The sequence below is a fragment of the Lagenorhynchus albirostris genome, chromosome 13 (genome assembly GCF_949774975.1).
Source record: "Lagenorhynchus albirostris chromosome 13, mLagAlb1.1, whole genome shotgun sequence".
NCBI classification, from domain to species: Eukaryota; Metazoa; Chordata; class Mammalia; order Artiodactyla; family Delphinidae; genus Lagenorhynchus; species Lagenorhynchus albirostris.
In genome coordinates this window covers 10,435,248-10,461,919 of record NC_083107.1, presented here as the reverse complement: position 1 = coordinate 10,461,919, position 26,672 = coordinate 10,435,248, and the positions used below count along the sequence as shown (strand labels likewise).

Here is a 26,672-nt window from a genome sequence, read left to right as displayed (position 1 = left end):
AAATGTCCATACTACTCAAAGCAATCTACAGATTCAAAGCAAACCCTATCAAAAATGTTTTTTTCCCCAGAAATACAAAAAAAAAGTCCTAAAATTCATATGGGACCACAAAAGATCTCAAATAACCAAAACAACACTGAGAAAAAACAAAACTGGAGATATCACACTCTGAGATTTCAAACTATATTACAAAGCTACAGTAATCAAAACAGTGTGGTGTTGGCATAGAAAAAGGACACACAGAGCAATGGAACAGAATCAAGAGCCCAGAAATAAAGCTACGCATGTATGGTCAACTAATATTTGACAAGAGAACCATGAATACACAATGGGGAAAGGATAGTCTCTTCAATAAAATATGTAGAAGAGTGAAATCAGACCCCTATCTTACACAACTTACAAAAATTAACTAGAAATGGATTATAGACTTAAATATTAAGACCTGAAACCATAAAACTCCTAGAAGAAAACAATGTCTTGACAACAATTTTTTTGGATTTGACACCAAAAGCACAAGCAACAAAAGCAAAAATAAACAAGTGGGACTACATCAAACTAAAAAGCTTCTACACAGCAAAAGAAACAAATCAACAAAATGAAAAGGCAACTTGCAGAACGGGTGAAAATATCTGCAAACCATCTATGTGATAAGAGGTTAATACCCAAAATATATAAGAAACTCATACAACTCAATTGTTTAAAAAAACCCCAAAAACAAATAATCCAATTTTTAAAATGGGCAGTTGACCTGAATTGACATTTTTCCAAAGAAGACATACAAATGGCCAAAAGGTACTTGAAAAGATGCTCAACATCACTAATCATCAGGGAAATACAAATCAAAACCACAATGAGATATCACCTCATACTGTTAGAATGGCTATAATCAGAAAGACAAGAGATAAAAAGTGTTGATGAGTATGTGGAGAAAAGGGAATCCTTGTGCACTGTTGGTGGGGATGTAAATTGGTACAGCCCCTATGGAAAATAGTATGGAGGGTCCTAAAAAAATTTTAAATGGAACTACCATATGATCCAGAAATCCCACTTCTGGGCATTTATCTGAAGGAAATGAAATCACTATCTTGAAGAGATATCTGCACTCCTATGTTCACTGCAGCATTATTTACACAAACCAAGATATGGAAGCAACCTAAGTGTTCGTATATATACATATATATATATACACACACACACACATACATATACAATGGAATAGTATTCAGCATAAGAAAGAAGGAAATCCTGCCATTTGCAACCACACAGATAGACCCTGAGGTCGTTATGATAGGTAAAATAAGTCAGACATAGAAAAACAAACACTGTATGATCTCATTTATATGTAGAATCTAAAAAAGCTGAAGTCATAGAAACAGAGTAGAATGGTGGCTGTCAGGGGCTGCGGGCAGAAGAAATGGACACATGTTGGTCAAAGGGTACAAACTTCCAGTTACAAGAGGAATAAGTCCTGGGGATCTAATGTATAGCACGGTGACTATAGCTAACACTATTATACTACATACTTGTAAGTTGCTAGACAGTAGATCCTAAATGTCTCACTCTCTACCAGAAATGTAATTATGTGAGCTGATGGGAGTGTTAACTAACACTATTGTGGTAATCAGTGTACCATATATGAATCATCACATTGTACACCTTAAAATTACACAATGTTCTATGTCAATTATATCCAATAAAGCTGAAAAAAAAGGAGAGACCCCCCCCCCAAAAAGAAACTGTTGTTTAGTATTCAGTCACTTATACCAAGTCAAACTCACCAGTAATTAGGGTGCTACAAATTAGAAAACTGTCATTTCTATGGTATTGCTCTTCAACCGTGAGCCCAGAGTTTGGTACGTGTCCCCATAGATCTGCCTCTCTCTGAAACTAAGCTGTCTTGTCCCCTTGCCCTGTCTGGGTGACTTTCCCAATGGTCCATGCCTGGGCCTTCCTTACCACCTTGGTCAGGGCACTGCTTCCTGGGGTCCAGCCTCTGGGATGTAAGATCTCTAATAGAAGGTTCAGAATCTCTAGGGTATGTCTGCCTGACTTCGGGGCAGCCCTCAATAGCCCAGCTCTTGCCAGACTCCTGTGACCCTGGCCACTGGCCCAGACCTCCCCCGTCATCTGTCACCATGCTCTCTGGATTCCATGCTGCTGGCTGGCCTGGGCACCCACAACTGTGCTTTGGTGTGACACTGAAAACTGTCTAGCACAGAACTGACACTTGGTGAATGTTGTTGCCATTAGCCATTTCTTCTTTTCCCCAATTAGTGTATCAAGATTGAGCAGCTGAATCTTGGAAACTTCTAAGTTTCCAATTTCATATACAAAAAAATGCTAAGTGCCTGTAATGCAAACAACCTAAATGCTGTGAGGCACCACTTAAGTTATATCTTTAAATTTTTTAATTGAGGAATAAGAGGCATACAGTCAGATGCATAAATCTTAAGTTGACAGCTTGATGATTTTTTACATGTGTATGTAACCATGTAACCACCCAGGCCAAGGTATAGAAATTTCCCAGACCCTGTTCTGTACTGCCTCTCTGTCAGTACCAGTCTCCCACTCTCTGATCCCCAGATAACCATCTGCTAATTTCACCCCTTCTTGAATGAATGTCATATAAATGGAATCATGCATTATTAATTTTTTCTGCCAGGCTTCTTTCACCACACATAACATCTGTAAAATTCACTTATTTGGTTGCAGGTAACAGTACTTCATCCCTTTTTATTGCTGGATACAATTCCGATGTATGAAGATACCACAACTGGTTTATCCAGACTCACGCTGATGAACATTCGGGTCGTTTCCAGTTTTTGACTATTATTGATACAGCTGTTATAAACATTCTTGTATAAGTCTTTTTGTGAGCAGGGTTTCATTTTTCTTGGGTAAATACCTAGGGAGGAAAGTGCTGGTCGTAGGGTGTGTACATGATTAACTTTATAAGGAGCTGCCAAACTGTTTTCCAGAACGGGTATTGCTATTTTACACTACCAACAGCAATTATGAAAGTTCCCCTTGTTCCATATTGTCACCATGATTGAATTTCATCAATCGTTTTAGTTTAACACAGTGCAGTGGGTGTGTCATGGTATATCATTGTGGTTTTAATTTCAATTTCCCTGATGACTAATAAGATTGAGCAAAGTTTAATGTGCTCATTACCATTCTTTTCTTCTTTTTAATTTAATTAATTTATTTATTTATGGCTGTGCTGGGTCTTCGTCTCCGTGCGAGGGCCCTCCCTAGCTGCAGCAAGCAGGGGCCACTCTTCATCGCGGTGCGCGGAGCCCTCACTATCGCAGCCTCTCCCGCTGCGGAGCACTGGCTCCAGACGCACAGGCTCAGCAACTGTGGCTCAGGGGCCCAGCCGCTCCGCGGCACGTGGGATCCTCCCAGACCAGGGCCCGAACCCGTGTCCCCTGCATTGGCAGGCAGACTCTCAACCACTGCGCTACCAGGGAAGCCCCCATTACCATTCTTTTATCTTCTTTTGTGAAGTGTCTTTCAAGTCTCTTGTGTAATTTTTCTTAGATTATGTATTTTTGTTACTAAGTTAGAGGAGGTCTTTATGTATTCTGGATAAAAGTCTTTTGTCAGATACATGTGTTGCAAATAATTTCTCCAAGGTCATGGCTTATCTTTTTGCTTTCTTACTGGTATCTTTTGGAGAACAATTTGTTTTTAATTTTGAAAAAATTCCAATCAATCAATATTTAATTGAATGGTTAGTGCTTTTTATCTTTTTTCTAAGAAATCTTAGTTTTTACCCCAATGCCAAAGAGATGATATCCTATGTTTTCTTCTAAAAGTTTTATAGTTTTCACTTTCACTTTAAGTCTATGGTCAATTTCAAATTAATTTTTGTGTATTATGTGAGGAATAGGTCAAGGTTCATTTTTTTATCGTTCGGATAGTTAGCTGTTTGTTGCACAATTTGCTGAAAAAATTTCTCTCTTCATCATTTAATTTCCTTTGTACCTTTGTAAAAAAATCAAATGAACATATATTTGTGGGTCGATTCCTGGACTCTATAGTGTTCTACTGATCTATTTGTTTATCTTTATGCCAATCCCATACTGTCTGGATTATCGGAGCATTAGCATAACTCTAAAATCAGGTAGTATAAGGCCTGCACATTTCTTCAACTTTTTTCATAGTTGTTTTGGCTATTTTAGGCTATTTGTATTTCCACATGAATTGTCAAATCAGCTTGTGAGTTTCTACAAAAAGTCCTGCTGCGATTTTGACTGAGATGGTGTTGACTCTAAAGACCAATTTAAGGAGAATGAACATCACAGCAATACTGAATCTTTCCATGCACAAACATGATATACTTTTCCACTTCTTTAAGTTTTCTTTAATTACCTTCTGCAATGTCTTATAGTTTTCTATATACAGATCTTGCACTGTTTGAATTTTTATTGTAAAATATATTCCTAAGAACTTCATGTTTTTTAATGATATTATAAATTTAATTTAATTTTACATTTTGTTTTCCAATTGTTTATTGATAGTGTATAAAAATAAAATTTATTTTGGATACTGAGTTTGTATCCTGTAACCGTGTATTGATTTACTAGTTCTGGTAGAGTTTGTGCATATTTTTGGTAAAGTCTTTCATATTTTTTATTTAAACAACTATTTCATCTGCAAATTAAGACAGATATATTTCTTCCTTTACAATATTTGTCATTTATTTCTTTTTCTTGCCTAGCTGTTGCACAGCTAGGACCTCCAGTGTAATGTCAAATAGAAGTGGTGATAGTGGACATTCTCACCTTGTTCTCCCTCTTAGTGAGGAAAGCGGGCAATATTTCTCCATTAGATATGTTAACTATAGGTTTACTGTAGATGTGCTGTTTCAAAATTGAGGAAATGAGTTTCTATTTCTAGTTTGCTAAGACTTTTTATAACCATGAACTGATGTTGGAGGTTGTCAAATTTTTTTCTGCATTATATAATCACATAATTTTTCTCCTTTATTTTGTCAATGTTGTAGATTTCATTGATATTTGAATGTTAAATCAACACTGCATTCTTGGAGTAAACACCACTTGGTGACATATTTTTCTTTGTATATATATCGCTGGATGCAATCTTTAATATTTTATTATACATTTCTACCTATGTAATGAAAATATTGGTTTATAATTTTTTCTTTGCAATGTACTTATTAGTTCTCATATCAGTATTATATGGGCTTTTGAAAGAGTTTTGTGTAAGACTGGTATAATTTTGTCTTCAAATGTTTGATAGGATTCAACAGAAAAACCACCTGGACCTAGAGCTTTCTTTGTAGAATGTTTCCATTACAAATTAAATTCATTTAATAGATATTTTTAGCTCCCCTGTTTTTTTTTTTTTGCTTGCTCTTGAACGTTGTGTTTTTCCAGGAATTTGTTCTAAGTTCTTGAATTTATGTGCATAAAGTTGTTCATAATATTCCCTTATTGTATTTTAATCTCTGTCCTATATGTTATGATATTTCCTCTTTCATTCTTGATCTTGTTAGCTAGTCCTTTATCTCTTTTTCTCTTGATCAGTCTTGCTGGGGATCAATCAATTTTTAATCATTTCAAAGAACAGACTTTTAGGTTTGTTGATTTTCTCTAGAGTTTATTTTCTACTTTATCGATTTCTCTCTAATCTTTATCATTCCCTTTATGCTACTTACCTCGCTCTTCTTTTTCTAGCTCTTAAGGTGGAAACTTACATCATTTACTTAAACCTTTTTTTATTTTCTAAGATAAACACTTCAATCTATAAATTTCCCTCTGAGGGCTCTTTTCACTACACCCACCAAATCTGATATGTTTTGCTTTCATTATCGTTCAGTTTGAAATATTTTCTAACTCCCCTAGAGACTCCTTCTTGGATTCACAGAAATGAGTTGCTAAATATTTATTTGGGAGATTTTTCCAGATATCTTTTTGTTATTGATCTCTAATTTAATTCCATTATCAATAGGGAAAATATTCTGTATTATTTTGATATTTTAAATTTTTTACTGAGATTTGTCTTACGAACAGCAACTGTAGTTCTGGGTGTAGTTTTCAATAAATGTCTATAAGTGCTAAATAGATAGAGCTGGATGATAGTGTTGTTCACATCTTTTAAGCCATATTGAATTCCTGTCTATTTGTTTCATCAATTATTGGATTTGTCTGTTTCTCCCTTTGGTTCTGTCAATTTCTGCTTCATGCTTTTTTTTTTTTTTTTTGGCCAGGCCACATGACATGTGGGATCTTAGTTCTCCAACCAGGGATCGAACCCATGCTCCCTGCAGTGGGAACATTGACACTTAAACCCTAGAACGTCAGGGAAGTTCCCCTGCTTCATGTATTTTGAATGTCTGTTATGGTGCATACCTATTTCAGATTACTGCCTTCTTGATGAAGTGGTCTTTTAATCTTCATGAAATGACCCTCTTTATCCTTGGTAATACTCTTTGTCTTAAAGTTTGCTTTATCTGATATTAATTTAGTCTCTCATGTTCTAGTTGCAAGCTATATCTTTTTCTTGTCTTTATCTTTATCTTCAAAGCATATAGATGAGATTTTGCTTATTTTTAACCCCCCTATGACAATTTAATTGCCTTTTAATGGGAATGTTCAGTCCATTTACATTTAATATAGTTACTGATAATGCTGGGTATAAGTCTACTATACTACTATGGTATGTCTGTCTCCTTAGGTCATTAGTTTTTGTTCCTTCTTCCATGCCTTCTTCCAGATTAACTGAGGATTTTTCTTTTTTGTCTCAGTTTACCTTCTCTATTAAAATATATATTCTTTACTATGACAGTCTGCCTTCAATTAATAACAATTCATGCATAACGTAAGAACCTTATAATAGTATAATTCCAAGTACTTTAAATCCCATCTTTTGTGCTAAGGTGCCATATATTTTACTTCCATATACATTAAAAAACCAAAATAACTACGATTACGTTTGCTTTAAATAGCCAATTGAGTTCTAAAAAGTTTAAAACAAGAAGGAAGGTGTCATTAATATTTACCTACACATTTTGCATTTTCACTGTTCATCTTTCCTTTAGGTTTAAATTTCCATGCAATTTCATTTTGTTCAGCTTGAAGAAACTTCCTTAACATTTCTTCTAGTACAGGTCTGCTTATGACAAATTTTCTCAGCTTTCCTTTACCTGAAAATGCCTTAAATCATTTTTGATACATATCTTTGCTGGCTCTAAAACTCTAGGGAGAAAGTTGGTGTTTTTTTTTTTTTTTCCAGCACTTTAGAGACATCTTTTCCACTGTCTTCTGGTTCTACAATTTCTAATGGAAATCAACCATCATTCTTATCATTTCTTTTCTGTTTCTAATGTTCCTTCTTCTCTGGCTACTTTTACAATTTATTTTTTATCTTTGATTTTCAGCAGTTTTACTATGACATGCTTCTGTTTTTATGTTTGTTTGTTTGGCTGGTTTCCATCCTCTCTGTCTGAATCTTGCGAGCTTTCTGGAGTTGTGTGCTGACATTTCTTTAAAAATTGGCTGATACCTTTTCTGTTCCATTCTGTCTTATCTTTCTCTGAGACTCCAAGTGCATGTATATTAGAGTGTGTGATTCTGTCCCACAGGTCACTAAGGCTCTGTTCATTTTTATCAATCTTTTTCTCTCTGAGTTTTAGCTCAAAGGATTTCTATTGATGTCTTCATGTTCACTGACATTTTCCTCTGTTGCATCCAATCTGTTGTTAATTCCACCCAATTAATTTTTTAATTAATTAATTAATTTTTTTGGCTGCATTGGGTCTTTGCTGCTGCGTGCAGGCTTTCTCTAGATGTGGCGAGTGGGGGCTACTCTCTGTTGTAGTGCACGGGCTTCTCATTGTGGTGACTTCTCTTGTTGTGGAGCATGGGCTCTAGGCGCGTGGGCCTCAGTAGTCTTGGCATGTGGGCTCAGTAGTTGTGGCTCGCAGACTCTAGAGCGCAGGCTCAGTAGTTGTGGCACATGGGCTTAGTTGCTCTGTGGCATGTGGGATCTTCCCAGACCAGGGCTCAAACCTGTGTCCCCTGCATTGGCAGGCAGACTCTTAACCACTGCGCCACCAGGGAAGTCCCAATGTTTTATTTATAATATTGTATTTTTCAGTTCTATCCTGCTTGGGTTTTTAAAATATACAAAATTTCCAAGTCTCCTGAAAATTTCTTTTATTATGTCCTGTCCACTCTTTAATAAATTCATCATATTTTTTAAAAAGTGCTTGTCTTCTAATTTCAATACTGGAGTTATTTTTGGTGTCTTTTTCTATTGACTGATTTTTCTCTTGATTATGGATTACATGTTCCTACTTGTTCACATGTCTGGTAATATTTTATTGTATATTGGACACTGCAAATACTACTCATTCTGGATCCTGTTATTTTCCTCTAAAGAGTATTGAGTTTTATTCCAGCATGCTGTTAAACTTGAATCTGTAGAGGCTTGGTTTAATTCGTTGTCAGGAAGAATCTTTTTGGTTTTGCCTTTAGTATCTTTTAATTCTACTTGTAGTCCTTGAGGAAATCCCCTTTCCTGGGGCATAGTTTTTTATACCTAAGGTATGGCCCTTCCGGTGTTCCAGTGGAAAGCTTTCCATACCTCTCTAACTGGGCAGAACTCAAACTATATATTCTGTGTCCTATGTGGTAGGCAACAGTTGAATTCTCTGCTCAGCTTTTTAAGCCTTTCAAATGAAAGATCCCTTGAGCGCTTTGGAGTCTTGTCCACCTATGCATATTTCAGATATCAGTTAAAGATTTGAGTAGTGTTAATACACATATTTTGAAGTTTCCCTCTCTATGGCTCCCTTTTTTTAAATTTTCCCCTTCAATTTTCAGTCTTTCTGACAGTCCCAAACTCTATCTGATGACTCCTCAGGACATTAAGATTGAGGTTCCCATATGGTAACTTCTTCTTTAACCTAAATGTAGGGAAAGGCTTTCTCTCTGTTAAAATCCATTTGACTACACAGAAGTTAAACACCTTTTTGCACGGCAAAAATTACCATGAACAATGTCAAAAGACAAGTGACAAACTGGAAGAAATTTTTGCAATATGACAAAGGTATAAGATCCTTAATATAGAAAATTATTGTACAAAAATACCGAAATCCCTATGGATAAATGGGAAGCTAATATGAACAAATAATACCTGAAAAATATGTTAAAATAGCTCTCATATAGATGAAAAACTATGCAAACTCACTCATAATTAGAGAAGGGACTTAGACCAATATAGAGATATAATTTCTCACCTATCAAATTGGCAAAAATAAAAAGTATGAGAACACATTCTGTTGATGAGGCTGTGAAGAAACAAACGTTGCTGGGGAGAATGCAAACTGGTACAACCTTTCTGAGGGATAATTTGACAATACTTAACCAGACTACATATGCACTTCCCTTTGGACCCAGCAATCACACTTCCAGAAATCCACCCTAAAGGTACACCTTAAGCAATACTAAATTTCATATGCATACAATAAAGAGGGGTTGAGTAAGCTATGATACATCCATACAGTGTAAACTCTGCTGTTTTTCTGTTTGTTTGTTTGTTTAAGAATAAGGTAGATCGGGCTTCCCTGGTGGCGCAGTGGTTGAGAGTCCGCCTGCCAATGCAGGGGACACGGGTTCGTGCCCTGGTCTGGGAAGATCCCACATGCCGCGGAGCGGCTGTGCCCGTGAGCCATGGCCGCTGAGCCTGCGCGTCCGGAGCCTGTTGCTCCGCAACGAGAGAGGCCACAACAGTGAGAGGCCCGCGTACCGCAAAAAAAAAAAAAAAAAAAAGGATAAGGTAGATCTCTATGAACTGATGTAGAATGCTTTCCAGGACATATGGTTAAGAGGAAAAAAAAATACAGAAGAGTATCTATAGTATGCGATCCTTCATGAAAGAGAGAAAACAATATAAGAAAATACAAACGTATCTGATTATTTGTGTGAAAGAAATAAAGGAAGGATAAGTCAAAAACTAAATAGTCTGCTCACCTATTGGAGGTATGTGGGGAAAAAAGAGAAGAATGGAAGTGGGGATGTAGGGGTGAGGAAGGAGTGACAGTTCTGAGTATACTTTTTGTACAGCTTTAATTCTTAGAAACTTAGTAATGTTTCATGTAGCCAAAACATGAATGGACTCAAATCCACCAGGATGTTGGGAGATCCCAGAGTAGAATACAAATAGCCACAAATGAACCTAACTGTGTTGCAAATGAATAACACAGTCTCACTGAAGGAGAAGGAAAGAACGAGTCAAAGTAATTTTGGAAATACTACTTTGATTAGATACCGTAAGCTAAGTTCACAAAGACAAATACTGTATTCTACTTGTAAATGTGTTTCTCACAGAGAGATGGGTTAGCAATTCTGAAACTACTTAATGTGCATACTAGGGAAGATCAAATAAGTAAACATAGTAGACAACGAAAGCCAGATTTCTCACTTTCTCAGAGAAAGAAGTTACAAATAGGAAAGAGGGAATGCTTGTGGTTTGGGATTGGAATCAGAACTACCAGTATAAACTCATGGTTTCTAATATCCGTGCATACAAATCTGTGTGAGAATGTGTGAGTGAGTAAACCTATACCTATTTTCTAGCTTAGAACAAGCCTAGAAGTAGTGACACTCCAGTAGCAATTAGCATACTCAGCAACCAGATATTGATTTTTAAATACTATTCTCCAATAAAAGGAACCAGGGACTCTTGGAGAAATAGTTGATTACAGGTTGGGCTGGGAAAATATGAGATGAGCCTGGAACATTTTATGGTACCAAAAAATAAGGAAGCGTTTCAAGAAAAAAAAAAAAGATGGGGACATATCAAAGAGATACAGGGGCTAGTTAAACTGAAGGAGATCTCAATGGCCATAGCTGGGACAATTAGAGCAAGAAAATAAAATATGGTAGAATTGGACGTAGCCCAAATATACAATAAATATCCATTAATCCACACTGATATAAATAATAATTAATTGAATAGATAAATCATTAAATCATTGGAGGAGAAGGGACAGTTCTTGCTTCTAATAAAGGGATGTAGCAGGAATGAGAGAAATAGAATTCCCAGTAATAAACACCACAGTATTATTTCCAGAAAGATCCATAGAGGATTACTAAAATAGTGGGTGAAAGTTTAAGGAAAAAAATAGTATATTTGCATAACCAAATGTGAATCTCCTCTTTGCTCTTGGTGACTGCATTCCCTTGAAGAAACCACTAACCTTTTTGGTCCTCAGGTTGCCTCCTGAGGGACCCTTCTAGCTCTCACACAAAAAGGAAATGACTGCACCGCCCATGCAGTTATTAGAAATATAACTTCCTCTTCCTTTTCCTTCTCATCACTTCCTCTTCTTTCTTTCCTTTCCATTCCCTACCCATAATAGGCTTCCCTAGGAAGAGAATTTAGGTGATCTCTTTGAGAGAAAGATGGAGGAAGTTAGAAGTGAGGGGAAAAGAGAAAATGCAACTCCTAGTATTAACTGGATTTAACGTAACTAGAATAAGAGAGAGGAAAGCATCACAGAACAGAAACAGTTCCTATGACCAGAAACAACAAAGAGGGAAGTGCCAAGCTAAGCCTTAGGAGCACGGCACACAGGAGGTAGGCACAGGCAGCCTCGGATCTTCCTGCCTGTCCACTCTGGGGTCTCTCAGACCACCACCTACCCCTTCCTCACACCATGTACAGCTACTGGGATGTGGAAGTCAGTCACTCTTTCCCCCTCGCTGAGTTGCAGGAGTTTAAGCCTTAGCTCTCACTGAGAAATGGGTATATGTTCTCCATTAAAGGAATTTCAAGCCCCGGTCAGCAGCGAAGCCTTACTTTTGCATAAGGTGGCCACTGCATAGGCAGCACCCAGTGCTCTGAAGACAAAAAGGCCCCTCCACCAGGTTGCTATGGTCTGCTGGTCATCTTCCCAGCCCAACTTGACCACAGGAGTTAGAAGATGCAAGATCAATGCAAACCAGGAACTCAGGAAATTTGGTTTCTAATCCTGTTTCCTGTCTTTGATGATCTGTCTCTGGAATAAAGCTCTTGGCATTTCTGTACCATGAGATTTTCAGTAAAACATCTGCTCTTCAGGTTGCTGTATTGGCTTTTAAAAATGTAACAAACACAACCCAGCTGCTGTTACTCTCTGATTCCTGTCTCCACTCTGAAACTCTCCGAGAAGTACAAGCAAAGCAGACCAGATATTCTCTTTGGGTTCATCGACAATGGCATTTTCCAGCTCCTCTCTGGATCTACCAGACATCACTGGACCAAAGCTCTTGAGGACCTGCGACTGATGAGATTCTGGCAGCCTGACCTCCAGCACATGCCATGTGTGTGCCATCCAATCACTGATACAGACAGCTCACATTTTCTGCAGACAAGAACTCACATAAGATTCCATATGCCAACCAGGTGGCCTGGGCAAAGAAACTGTTAGTCTAAAATTCTAGCAGAATAACTGGCATCATCTGTTAGAAAGACAGCCTTCAGAGGTACTATGATTTCATTATATTCTAAAGATCTAAAGAGCTTTAGAGTCTCTCTCTCTCTCTCTCTCACACACGTGCGCACACACACACACACACACACACACACACACACACACACAGCAGTCAGGCTGCACTGACCACAACAATAAAGACGGTAGGTGACTGTCACGTTTCTAAACAGAAAGCTCTATAAAGTTACACCTCCGAAAACCTTATTTCCAGCCTCCACCAATTCTTCTCCAACCAGACCTCAAATTCTGAATGAGAAAAAATAACTTGGGGTAGTTGTTTCCAAGTGAGCTGACTGCCCCTGAATTTTGAGGATGATTCATGATATTCATTTACAAACCACTTCTCTTCCCCTTTTGACTCAGCCTTGCAGTGTGGAGGAGGGCCACATGAATCAGATTTTTAAAATCATTCTTTTCCAGGTGATTCCTACACACCCTGAAATGGGGGAACCACCAGTGCAGCAGAAGAATATTACAGGTGACGAGAGACAGACATGAATAAACTGGTTAACCAAAACAGTTTTCATCCCACCTGAATTATCATCCCTCTACCTGCCCAATTTTTGTTACCCACATTTGAAAATAGTCATCTGTTAAACATATTGATTACTCAGGGGATACATTTTTCTTCCCTAGATTTTTCTCTGTAAAATGAAGTCCTTAATAAAATATTCTCAAAGTGACAAGTCATTGTTTATTGTCACCCCCCCACCACTAATGGGGAAGTGATATAGTGACCCTGATGAACAACGTTTGCAGCAGGATTTTAGAAAGCTGGGGGAGTGGAGCTTCCAAGACAAGCCATGGGGCTGGGCTTCCCTCCATGGCCACCACCACACAGAAGGACATTTCCTGGCTCCATTTTAAGTTAAATTCTGGCTGCACCAAGGAGGGAAAGGCAGTATCAGATGATAGGTCTTTTGTGAGGACCTAGGGGTCTTGACTCTCTAACTCTGTGAACTTCTAGCCCTTAGTGCTCCCTCCAGGGTAAGAGGGAGATCGGCTATCTAACGCGTGTGAGCTAAGTGTTTCCAAAATAAAATGTGCATTTGAGGAAAATTAAAGAGTATTTACTATAAAACAAAAGAAAAGCAGACTTCCGGAGCCCACTCCTATTTTTGCTTCTTGAAAAGATCCTGAACCAAATCACATGGTTATTTTTACAAGATCTTGGCATTCTAGATGAAATCACCCACCTTTGGACACCGTTCGAGGACTATTCTCCAGACCCCATTTGGGTCAGATGTTCAAATTGCTGACCAGGTCATTTTATTTCCAGATCCACCAAATTAATGTAGGTAGACGTAAGCCAACATAGAGCTAGCTGAACAAAAAGCTGAGCCAAAAATACAAACTTAAATGTAGAAGTCAGAATTCTTTTCCCTAAGCTTGTAGGTTCTGTCATAATTTAGTACTTATTTCATTCTGCCTTGGGCTATAACTAGTGGACTTATCCCAAGGTAGGAGCATATCTTAATAATCTTTGTAGTCTTCGCATGCTAGAAAACTGTATTGTTCAATGAATATTTAATTGAATTGACTATTAAAATGGTTATACTAATGGTAGTAACTCAGATAATTAACATAAGTACAAGGTTTATCATTTCTTAAATGCTTTTTAAAAAACATATTCTGGGCTTCCCTGGTGGCACAGTGGTTGAGAGTCTGCCTGCCAATGCAGGACACATGGGTTCGTGCCCCGGTCCAGGAAGATCCCACATGCTGTGGAGCAACTAAGCTCATGTGCCACAACTACTGAGCCTGCACGCCACAACTACTGAAGCCCGTGCTCCTAGAGCCTGTGCTCCGCAACAAGAGAAGCCACCATAATGAGAAGCCCATGCTCTGCAGAAAAGAATAGCTCCCACTCGCCCTAGAGAAAGCCTGTGCGCAGCAACAAAGACCCAATGCAGCCAAAAATGAATAAATAAGATAAATAAATTTTACAAAAAGACACATGCACCCCAATATTCATTGCAGCACTATTTACAATAGCCAGGACATGGAAACAACATAAATGTCCATCAAGAGAGGAATGGATAGGGCTTCCCTGGTGGTGCAGTGTTTGAGAGTCTGCCTGCCAATGCAGGGGACACGGGTTTGAGCCCTGGTCTGGGTAGATTCCACATGCCGCGGAGCGGCAGGGCCCGTGAGCCATGGCTACCGAGCTTGCGCGTCGGGAGCCTGTGCTCCGCAACAGGAGAGACCACAACAGTGAGAGGCCCACGTACCGCAAAAAAAAACAAACAAAAACAAAAAAAAAAGAGAAAAAAGGAATGGATAAAGAAGATGTGGTATATATAGATACAGTGGAATATTACTCAGCCATAAAAAGGAACGAAATTGGGTCATTTGTAGAGACGTGGATGGACCTAGACACTGTCATACAGAGTGAAGTAAGTCAGAAAAAGAAAAACAAACATCATATATTAACATATATGTGGAATCTGAAAAAGTTGATGTAGACGATCTTATTGACAAAGCAGAAATAGAGGCACAGATAAAGAGAACAAACATATGGATACCAAGGAGGAAGGGGGGGTAGGATGAATTGGGAGATTGTGATTGTCATATATACACTATTGATACTATGTATAAAATAGATAACTATTGAGAACATACTGTATAGCACAGGGAACTCCACTCAATGCTCTGTGGTAACCTAAATGGGAAGGAAATCATGTTGACTTTTAATGTAATGAAACATATATTTTAACCTATGTTTTTCTCTAATGATCAAACAAAACAATGCCTTTTGCCTATCCTGCAATTAAAGTAAGAAATTGAGCATGTTTTTACTTTACTTTAGTTTTTTTTATCTTACCTTAAAATATTTTAGGAACCATTCTATTATAGAACCAATGACACAAAGGTTTTTTTTAATTCATGTTTTTTTTCCAAAAACATTTTTTAGCTTATGTATTTAACTCTGGAACTAATTTTTTAAAACACATAATTATTCGTAGGCTGATTCACATGGACCATTGATCCTTTTATATCTTGACTTCCTTATTTTCAAGTTATTACTTTTAATTCTTTTTCATGTCTTATTGAGTAGGTCTGTGAATAAGTTTCAAGGAAGGCCATGGGAGTGAAATTGCTTCTGATTCTTAGATTTCTGAAGATATCTTTCCACTGCTTGTACTCATGAATTAAATTTGGTTTGGAATGGTATGCTTAGATCATGAGTTTCCTCTTTAGAGGAGCAGGTCTTACTCCATTTGGAGATGGTGAATAAAGATTTAAGTTAAGCTTGTTTTTTTCCATTTGTTGGTAAACTATTATTTTCTGTCTGGTTGCTTTAATGAAATTCTCTTTACTCTGCATTTGCAAGCTATATCCAGGTATGGTTTTTATCCTATTAAAATCTTGATTTTTTTTACACTAAGAAAAATATATTTCTTTTCTGTTGGTTATTATAATTCTGCTCCTTTTGTTCCAGCATTTTCAGGAATATTTCAGGAATATTTCTTATCCATGGGTTGTATTTCTACTATTTTCACTCTGTGTTGATTATCATCTCATGCCATTTCATCTTTTTTTTAAATTAATTAATTTATTTTTAGCTGTGTTGGGTCTTCACTGCTGCGCGCGGGCTTTCCCTAGTTGCAGCGGGCGGGGGCTAATCTTCACTGTGGTACACAGGCTTCTCATTGTGGTGGCTTCTCTTGTTGCAGAGCATGGGCTCTAGGCGCGCAGGCTCAGTAGTTGTAGCTCACAGGCTCTAGAGCACAGGCTCAGCAGATGTGGCACACGGGCTTAGTTGCCCCACGGCATGTGGAATCTTCCCAGACCAGGGCTCAAACCCGTGTCCCCTGCATTGGCAGGCGGATTCTTAACCACTGCATCACCAGCGAAGTCCCCATGCCATTTCATCTTTATCCTTTACTTCTACAGTCTTGGAAAGCTAGTTCATAGATTACATTTTCTCCATTGTTAGTTCTGCTTATAAGTGCATCTTTGCCTTTGATCGCATCCTTCTCTTACTTTGGCTGGCTCCATGTTTGATAAGGCAGGGAATGTGGAGAGACTTAAACCCACCTGGATGTGTCCTGGGCATCTGGCAGGAACTCTCCTCAGACCTACAACTGAAGGATGGAGTGGTTTGCACAAACCTGGCCCAATTTCCAGCAGGTACTCATCAGTCTCTCTGTTTCACAAGGTGGATTTTGACCATTTCTGCTCCCAAGGCTCTTCTGCCGCAGAGCATTTCCGAAGAGACTACCCATCCCCATGTGCCATTCATCCTCCTCCCGCTCTGTGTTGTACTGGGAGATGTAATCTTGGAATCAATATAAAAAGAGACAAACTGAAGGGGGAGAGTTTCATGGGACCCAATTCTGGTCCTCTTGGAACATAATTCCTTTGCAGAGGGGGAGCCGTGGTCTGACTTCAGGTTATGGTAGCCCTGAGGTCCTGAGCCTGGGTAGAAAGTGGGATAAGTAAAGCCTTTTCTTGGGGTCTTGTTGTCTATTCCATGTTGGGATGAGGAGATGAAACAGATATTGCTGGGGCGGGGGTGTTTCCTCAAACCAACCCCATTGGTACAGTACTTGGTGCAAATTCCCTCTAGATTTCTTATCAATGCTGATAAGAGGTTTTATGTTTTTGCAGAACGTCATGGGCATTTTAATAGGAAATAGAGTGCATCTCAGGCTAATTCAATGGTTAATTTTCACATGTGCCTGATGCACGCCCCCCCCAAGAAAACAATGTATTCACTATTACATACAGACAATGACTCTTCAATTCCAATAAGGGTTCAAAATTACCCCACTCATCAACTCCCATGGCAGCCAAACGACACTTGCAGGTAAAATTCTAAAAGATGCCGCACAAGAGATAATCACTAGCATCAGGGCCTCCAAAGCGAGCAAGGCTGTCATGCAAAATGGCTTGTAGGAATTCTAGCCATTTCCAGAAGCTTGTAATTACGCTGACTCATCCTGTATTACATTAGCAGATAGTTCACCAGCAAGAATATGCCTTAAACACCAAAAGGAAAAATATAACACAATGTATCTTTACCTTATAATAAATCCAGGCCACCAAACCCCGCTGAAGAACCCTTCCATGAAAACTGACTGCTTTCAACAGAAAGGCGAGATTACCGACTGTGTCCATGTTAAACGCCAGGAAACTGAAGGAAAAACAGTGACCATCATTATTACTTTGTCCTCACCAACGAATTTCAATTTGAAAGAAATAGACAGGGTTTGTTTTTTCAAAAAGAATTTCCTCCCAAAAGATAAGTAGTGTAAGTACACATAATCATCCCATTGCATCTCTTACTTGCTGTATTTTGTGCCTCTTCTCGCTATTTTTTGGATGAATGCTTGGATCTAGTTATTCTATGTGGTCATCCTTGTGATATAAGGATAATTTGGTTTACTGCTTTTTCCACTTACGACTTTTTTAATCTTTTAAAGAATATTTTATTTAGCTTTTTAAAAAAATTTTTATTGAAGTGTACTTGATGTACAATATTATATGTTACAGGTGTACAATATAATGACTCACAATTTTCTAAGTTTATACTCCATTTAGTTATTATAAAATATTGGCTATATTCCCTGTGTTGTACAATATATCCTTGTAGCTTATTTTATACCTAATAATTTATACCACTTACTATTGTATTAAAATAGCGTTTAATATTTTACATAGTCTTCCTTCATTAACAGCTATATAATTTTCATGAAGTAGGTTTATAATAATTTACCCAACATTGTTGGACATTTGTTATAACAGTGATTGTAAATGAATAGTAGTAGTCAAATATATCTGTCACAAAGTACTTGGCAATGAATAACATTTCTCAAATACATTATGTATTTGTTGCTAACTATTGCTGTGAATTATTCAATAATCTCAATAATTCTGTGATGTGGATACTACAATTAACCAATGTACAGTTGGGAGAATCTGAGGCTCTGCAAGATTCAGTAACCTGCTCAAGGTCACAGAGGCAGAACACGTTCAAGCTCAGTGTTGTCTCAGGGGATGCCCGTACTGAAGGGAAGAGGAGCCCCAGAGGGCAGTGAGAGGGGTGTGGACAAGTGCAGGGTAGAGTGTGTCACAGAGATGGTGACTTTCTTCAGCAGGAAGTAATTTCCATCTTCCCCATATGGCAAATGAGGAAACTGAGGCACATGGGAGTTAAGAGATTTAGGCACAAACAGACTCAAAACACCCAAATCTCCCTCAAAAACTCTTGGAGCTTTTCATCATGCAACTCTGCCTTTTGGGGTGATTTTGTCCCCCTAACCCTCCATGAAACTTCTGTCTTTAGAACTTAGAATTAACTAAGGCGTTAATTCACAGTTAGGGTTTCCCATATCTCAGCCACCCCTTTGCCCTCCCCTTCCCCCAGATCTTTGGGAAGTAAGTTATTATAAGACCCAAATAATTTAGATTCTCTTTAATTAAAATTTAAAACCTACACGTAGCTTGTTGTTGCTTAATCAGAAGCCACAAGAGAAATATTAAGAAGCATTGATACAGTGCTTTTGAGAATCCTCCTCCATTTAGACAAGTAAGATGGGAGGTTACTTACATGCCAGTTACACGGTAATTTAAACTATATCAATACTTATTCTGAATCTAGTCTTTAGAAGATTGGGTTTCTGTTTCAAACTATTTCACAAAAGCTGTAAAGAACTTTCATATTCTACTGAAAAGCATGTTTTAGTCATTCCAGGGACTGTTACTATGAAACATGGAGACTGTGAATGTTGTTATTAGAAACTACCTTTCCTGGGATATTTATTGTAGAACGCTGTCCACCTGAGGTTGTGAGTAGCATGCACCACAGGAAGTGGACTTCATCCACCCACGCTATCATAGTCACCTACCAAGCATGACTGTGCCACATGGCTCTAGGAGCTCACCCAGCATAGAAGACTAGGCAGAGTATCTTAAAAGTAGGAAAATCACTAAGGGCAACCTCCTTGTATTTCACAAGAAGGTCAAAATGACTCTAAATTTAAATAAAATTTAAATTAAATTCAAAGGTACATCATGAGTCATCAGGAAGCTGCAAATGGAAACCACAATGAGGTAGCATAATAAATCCACCAGAATGACTGAAACTAATAGACTGACAACTTCAAATGTTGACAAGGATAAGGAGTAACAGAACTCTCATACTTGTTGATGGACTGTAGAACCGTAAAACCACACTGGAAAAAGTTATCAGTTTCTCATAAAACTAAATACACATAACCTATGAGTCAGCAATTCCATTCCTACTATTTGCCTTAGAGAAATAAAAACACATTCATGAAAACACTTGTATACAAATGTTCACGGAAGTTCTGCTCAGAGGAGTGAAAACTTGTTAATATCCGAGGTGTCTACCTGTCACGAGAATGGAAAACAATACAATTATACTCCAATAAAATGGACAACCTAGAAGAAATGGATAAAGTCCTAGAAACGTATGCTCTTTCAAGACCGAATGAAGAAGAAATAGAAAATATGAACAGACCAACTACCAGTAATAAAATTGAATCAGTAAAAGAACCAAACAAACTAAAAAAACTCCCAACAAACAAAAGTCCAGGACAAGGTGTCATCATAGGTGAATTCTACCAAAAATTTAAAGAACAAGTAACACCTGTCTTTCTCAAACTACCCCAAAATATCAAGAGAAAGGAACACTTCTGAACTCATTATATGAGGCCAGCATCACCCTGATACAAAACCCAGTAAAGATATTAGACAAGGGGAGACCTTCAAGGTGGTAGAGGAGTAAGACGTGGAGATCAACTTCCTCCCCCAAAATACATCAGAAATACATCTACATGTGGAACAACTCCTACAGAATACCTACTCAATGCTGGCAGAAGACCTCAGACTTCCCAAAAGATATATATTTTTTTTCCTTTTTCTCTTTTTGTCAGTGTGTATGTGTATGCTTCTTTGTGTAATTTTTGTCTGTATAACTTTGCTTTTACCATTTGTCCTAGGGATCTGTCTGTCAGGGTTGTTTTTTTTTTTTCTTTTTTTCGGTACGCGGGCCTCTCACTGTTGTGGCCTCTCCCGTTGCGGAGCACGGGCTCCAGACGCGCAGGCTCAGCAGCCATGGCTCACGGGCCCAGCTGCTCTGCGACATGTGGGATCTTCCCGGACAGGGGCACGAACCCGTGTCCCCTGCATTGGCAGGCAAACCCTCAACCACTGCGCCACCAGGGAAGCTCCGGGGGTTTTTTTTAGTATAGTTTTTAGCACTTGTTATTATTGGTGGATTTGTTTTTTGGTTTGGTTGCTCTCTTTCTTTCTTTCCCTCCCTCCCTCCTTCCCGCCCTCCCTTCCTTCCTTACTTTCTTTTTCTCCTTTTTCTTCTGAGCCATGTGGCTGAGAGGGTCTTGGTGCCCTGGCCGGGTGTAAGGCCTGTGCCTCTGAGGTGGGAGAGCCAAATTCAGGACACTGGTCCACAAGATACCTCCTAGCTCCACATAATATCAAACGGCGAAAACTCTTCCCAGAGATCTTCATCTCAATGCTGAGACCCAGCTCCACTCAACGAGCAGCAAGCTACAGTGCTGGACACCCCACACCAAACAACTAGCAAGACAGGAACACAGACCCACCCGTTAGCAGAGAGGCTGCCTAAAATCATACTAAGGCCACAGACACCCCAAAACACACCATCAGATGCAGTCCTGCCCACCACAAAGACAGGATCCAGCCTCATCCACCAGAACACAGGCACAAGTCCCCTCCATCAGGAACCCTATACAAAGCACTGAAGCCTGCCGATGTAGGGGACACGGGTTCGTGCCCCGGTCCAGGAAGATCCCACATACCGCGGAGCGGCTGGGCCCATGAGCCATGGCCGCTAAGCCTGCGTGTCCGGAGCTTGTGCTCCACAACGGGAGAGGCCACAACAGTGAGAGGCCCGCGTACTGCAAAAAAAAACAAACGAAAACAAAAACCCATCAGATCAAACAAATGAAGAGGAAATACGCAGTCTACCTGAAAAAGAATTCAGAGTAATGACAGTGAAGATGATCCAAAATCTTGTAAATAGAATGGAGAAAAGATAAGAAACGTTTAACAAGGACCTAGAAGAACTAAAGAGCAAACAAACAATGATGAACAACACAGTACATGTAATTAAAAATTCTCTGGAAGGAATCAATAGCAGAATAACTGAGGCAGAAAAACGGATAAGTGACCTGGAAGATAAAATAATGGAAATAACTACTGCAGAGCAGAATAAAGAAAAAAGAATGAAAAGAACTCAGGACAGTTTCAGAGACCTCTGGGACAACATTAAATGCACCAACATTTGAATTATAGGGGTCGCAGAAGAAGAAGAGAAAAAGAAAGGGTCTGAGAAAATATTTGAAGAGATTATTGTTGAAAACTTCCCTAACATGGGAAAAGAAACAGTCAGTCAAATCCAGGAAGTACAGAGAGTCCCATACAGGATAAATCCAGGAGAAACACGCCAAGACACATATTAATTAAACTGTCAAAAATTAAATACAAAGAAAAAATATTAAAAGCAGCAAGGGGAAAACAGCAAATAACATACAAGGGAATCCCCATAAGGTTAACAGCTGATCTTTCAGGAGAAACTCTGCAAGCCAGAAGGGAGTGGCAGGACATATTTAAAGTGATGAAAGGGAAGAACCTACAACCAAGATTACTCTACCCAGCAAGGATCTCATTCAGATTTGACGGAGAAATTAAAAACTTTACAGACAAGCAAAAGCCAAGAGAATTCAGCACCACCAAACCAGCTTTACAACAAATGATAAAGGAACTTCTCTAGGCAGGAAACAAGACAGAAGGAAAAGACCTACAATAACAAACCCAATACAATTAAGAAAATGGTAATAGGGACATACATATTGATAACTACCTTAAATGTAAATGGATTAAATGCTCCAACCAAAAGACACAAAATGGCTGAGTGGATAAACAAACAAGACCCGTATATATGCTGTCTACAAGAGACCCACTTCAGACCTAGGGACATACAGACTGAAAGTGAGGGGATGGAAAAAGATATTCCATGCAACTGGAAATCAAAAGAAAGCTGGAGTAGCAGTTCTCATATTAGACAAAATAGACTTTAAAATAAACACTATTACAAGAGACAAAGAAGGACACTACATAATGATCAAGGGATCAATCCAAGAAGATATAACAATTGTAAATATTTATGCACCCAACATAGGAGCACATCAAAACATAAGGTAAATGCTAACAGCCATAAAAGGGGAAATTTACAGTAACACAAGAAGAAGAGGGGATGTTAACACCCCACTTTCACCAATGGACAGATCATCCAAAATGAATTAAACAAGGAAACACTAGCTTTAAATGATACATTAAACAAGATGGACTTAATTGACAGTTATAGGACATTCCATCCAAAAACAACAGAATACACTTTCTTCTCAACTGCTCATGGAACATTCTCCAGGATAGATCATATCTTGGGTCACAAATCAAGCCTTATTAAATTTAAGAAAATTGAAATCATATCAAGTATCTTCTCCAACCGCAACACTATGAGACTAGATGTCAATTACACAACAAAATCTGTAAAAAATACACCCACCTGGAGGCTAAACAATATACTACTTAATAACAACGAGATCACTGAAGAAATGAGAGGAAACCAAAAAATACCTAGACACAAATGACAATGAAAACATGACAACCCCAAACCTATGGAATGCAGCAAAAGCAGTTCTAAGAGGGAAGTTTATGGCAATACAATACTACCTCAAGAAACAAGAAAAATCTCAAATAAACAACCGAACTTTACACCTAAAGCAATTAGAGAAAGAACAAAAATACCCCAAACTTAGCAGAAGGAAAGAAATCATAAAGATCAGATCAGAAATAAATGAAAAAGAAATGAAGGAAATGAGAGCAAAGATCAATTAAACTAAAAGCTGGTTCTTTGAGAAAATAAACAAAATTGATAAACCACTAGCCAGACTCATCAAGAAAAAAAAGGGAGAAGACTCAAATAAATAGAATTAGAAATGAAAAAGGAGATGCAACAACAGACACTGCAGAAATACAAAGGACCATGAGAGATTACTACAAGCAACTACATGCCAATAAAATGGATACCCTAGAAGAAGTGGACAAATTCTTAGAAAAGCACGACCTTCCAAAACTGAACCAGGAAGATATAGGAAATATAAACAGGCCAATCACAAGCACTGAAATTGAAACTGTGATTAAAAATCTTCCAACAAACAAAAGCCCAGGACCAGATGGCTTCACAGGTGAATTCTATCAAACATTTAGAGATGAGCTAACACCTATCCTTCTCAAACTCTTCCAAAATATAGCAGAAGAAGGAACACTCCCAAACTCATTCTACGAGGCCACTGTCACCCTAATACCAAAACCAGACAAAGATGTCACAAAGAAAGAAAACTACAGGCCAATATCACTGATGAACATAGATGCAAATGCTCCTCAACAAAATACCAGCAAACAGAATCCAACAGCACATTAAAACGATCATACACCATGATCAAGTGGGGTTTACCACAGGAAGGCAAGGATTCTTCAATATATACAAATCGATCAATGTGACACACCATATTAACAACCTGAAGGAGAAAAACCATATGATCATCTCAATAGATGCAGAAAAAGCTTTAGACAAAATTCAACACCATTTATGATAAAAACCTTCCAGAAAGTAGGCATAGAGGGAACTTACCTCAACATATCAAAGGCCATATATGACAAACTCACAGCCAACATTGTTCTCAATGGTGAAAAACTGAAACCATTTCCACTAAAATCAGGAACAAGACAAGGTTGCCCACTCTCACCACTACTATTCAACATAGTTTTGGAAGTTTTAGCCACAGCAATCACAGAAGAAAAAGAAATAAAAGGAATCCAAATCAGAAAAGAAGAAGTAAAGCTGTCACTGTTTGCAGATGACATGATACTATACATACAGAATCCTAAAGATGTTACCAGAAAACCACTACAGCTAATCAATGAATTTGGTAACTTAGCAGGATACAAAATTAATGCAGAGAAATCTCTTGCATTCCTATATGCTAATGATGAAAAATATGAAAGAGAAATTAGGGAAACACTCTCATTTACCATTGCAGCAAAAAGAATAAAATACCTAGGAATAAACCTACCTAAGGAGACAAAAGACCTGTATGCAGAAAACTATAAGACATTGATGAAACAAATTAAAGATAATACAAACAGATGATGAGATATACCATGTTTTTGGATTGGAAGAATCAACATTGTGAAAATGACTATACTACCCAAAGCGATCTACAGATTCAATGTAATTCCTATCAAACTACTAATGGCATTTTTTACAGAACTATAACAAAATATCTCACAATTTGTATGGAAACACAAAAGACCCTAAATAGCCAAAGCAATATTGAGAAAGAAAAATGGAGCTGGAGCAATCAGGCTCCTGTACTTCAGACTATACTACAAAGCTACAGTATTCAAGACAGTATGGTACTGGCACAAAAACAGACATATAGATCAGTGGAACAGGATAGAAAACCCAGAGATAAATCCACACACATATGGTCACCTTATCTTTGATAAAGGTGGCAAGAATATACAATGGAGAAAAGACAGCCTCTTCAATAAGTGGTGCTGCGAAAACTGGACAGCTACATGTAAAAGAATGAAATTAGAACACTCCCTAACACCATACACAAAAATAAACTCAAAATGGATTAAAGACCTAAATGTAAGGCCAGACACTATCAAAGTCTTAGAAGAAAACATAGGCAGAACACTCTATGACATAAATCACAGCAAGATCCTTTTTGACCCACCACCTAGAGAAATGGAAATAAAGCCAGAAATAAACAAATGGGACCTAATGAAACTGAAAGCTTTTTCACAGCAAAGGAAACCATAAACAAGACCAAAAGACAACCCTCAGAATGGGAGAAAATATTTGCAAATGAAGCAATGGACAAACTCCAAAATTTACAAGCAGCTCATGCAGCTCAATATTTAAAAGACAAACAACCCAATCCAAAAATGGGCAGAAGACCTAAATAGACATTTCTCCAAAGAAGATATAGATTGCCAAGAGACACATGAAAGGATGCTCAACATCACTAATCATTAGAGAAATGCAAATCAAAACTACAATGAGGTATCACCTCACACCAGTCAGAATGGCCATCATCAAAAAATCTACACAGAACAAATGCTGGAGAGGGTTTGGAGAAAAGGGAACCCTCTTGCACTGTTGGGGGGAATGTAAATTGATACAGCCGCTATGGAGAACAGCATGGAGGTTCCTTAAAAAACTAAAAATAGAACTACCATATGATCCAGCAATCCCACTCCTGGGCATATATCCTGAGAAAACCATAATTCAAAAAGCGTCATGTACCACAATGTTCACTGCAGCTCTATTTACAATAGCCAAGACATGGAAGCAACCTAAGTGTACACTGACAGATGAATGGATAAAGAAGATGTGGCACATATATACAATGGAATATTACTCGGTCATAAAAAGAAACGATATTGAGTTATTTGTAGTGAGGTGGATGGACCTAGAATCTGTCATACAGAGTGAAGTAGGTCAGAAAGAGAAAAACAAATACCGTATGCTAACATATATATATATATATATATATATATATGTATGTATATACACACACACACATATATATATACATATATATATGTATATATATATATGGAATCTTTTTAAAAAAAAGGTTCTGAAGAAACTAGGGGCAGGACAGGAATATAGATGCAGATGTAGAGAATGGAGTTGAGGACATGGGGAGGGGGAAGGGTAAGCTGGGATGAAGTGAGATAGTGGCATGGACTTATATACACTACCAAATGTAAAACAGATAGAGGGAAGCAGCCGCATAGCACAGGGAGATCAGCTCGGTGCTTTGTGACCACCTAGAGGGCTGGGATAAGGAGGGTGGGAGGGAGACGCAAGAGGGAGGAGATATGGGGATATGTGTGTATGTATAGCTGACTCACTTTGTTATAAAGCAGAAACCAGCACACATTGTAAAGCAATTATACTCCAATAAAGATGTTATAAAAAAAAGATTTGTGTCTTTCATTGTAGGTAAATTCTACATAAGTAGAAAAACCTGTAACCAAATATTGAACTCTAGTTAATGATGCTCATACC

At 38.2% G+C, this 26,672-nt stretch overlaps 1 protein-coding gene across 1 annotated transcript in view; it reads right to left on the bottom strand.

Moving 5' to 3' along the window:
* The window catches only part of ACOXL (acyl-CoA oxidase like), a 380,633-nt gene that overhangs the window by 95,051 nt on the left and 258,910 nt on the right, over positions 1 to 26,672 (bottom strand). Inside the window, 1 exon segment of the mRNA XM_060168784.1 lies at positions 17,537 to 17,648. Coding sequence (XP_060024767.1) covers positions 17,537 to 17,648 — 112 coding nt within the window.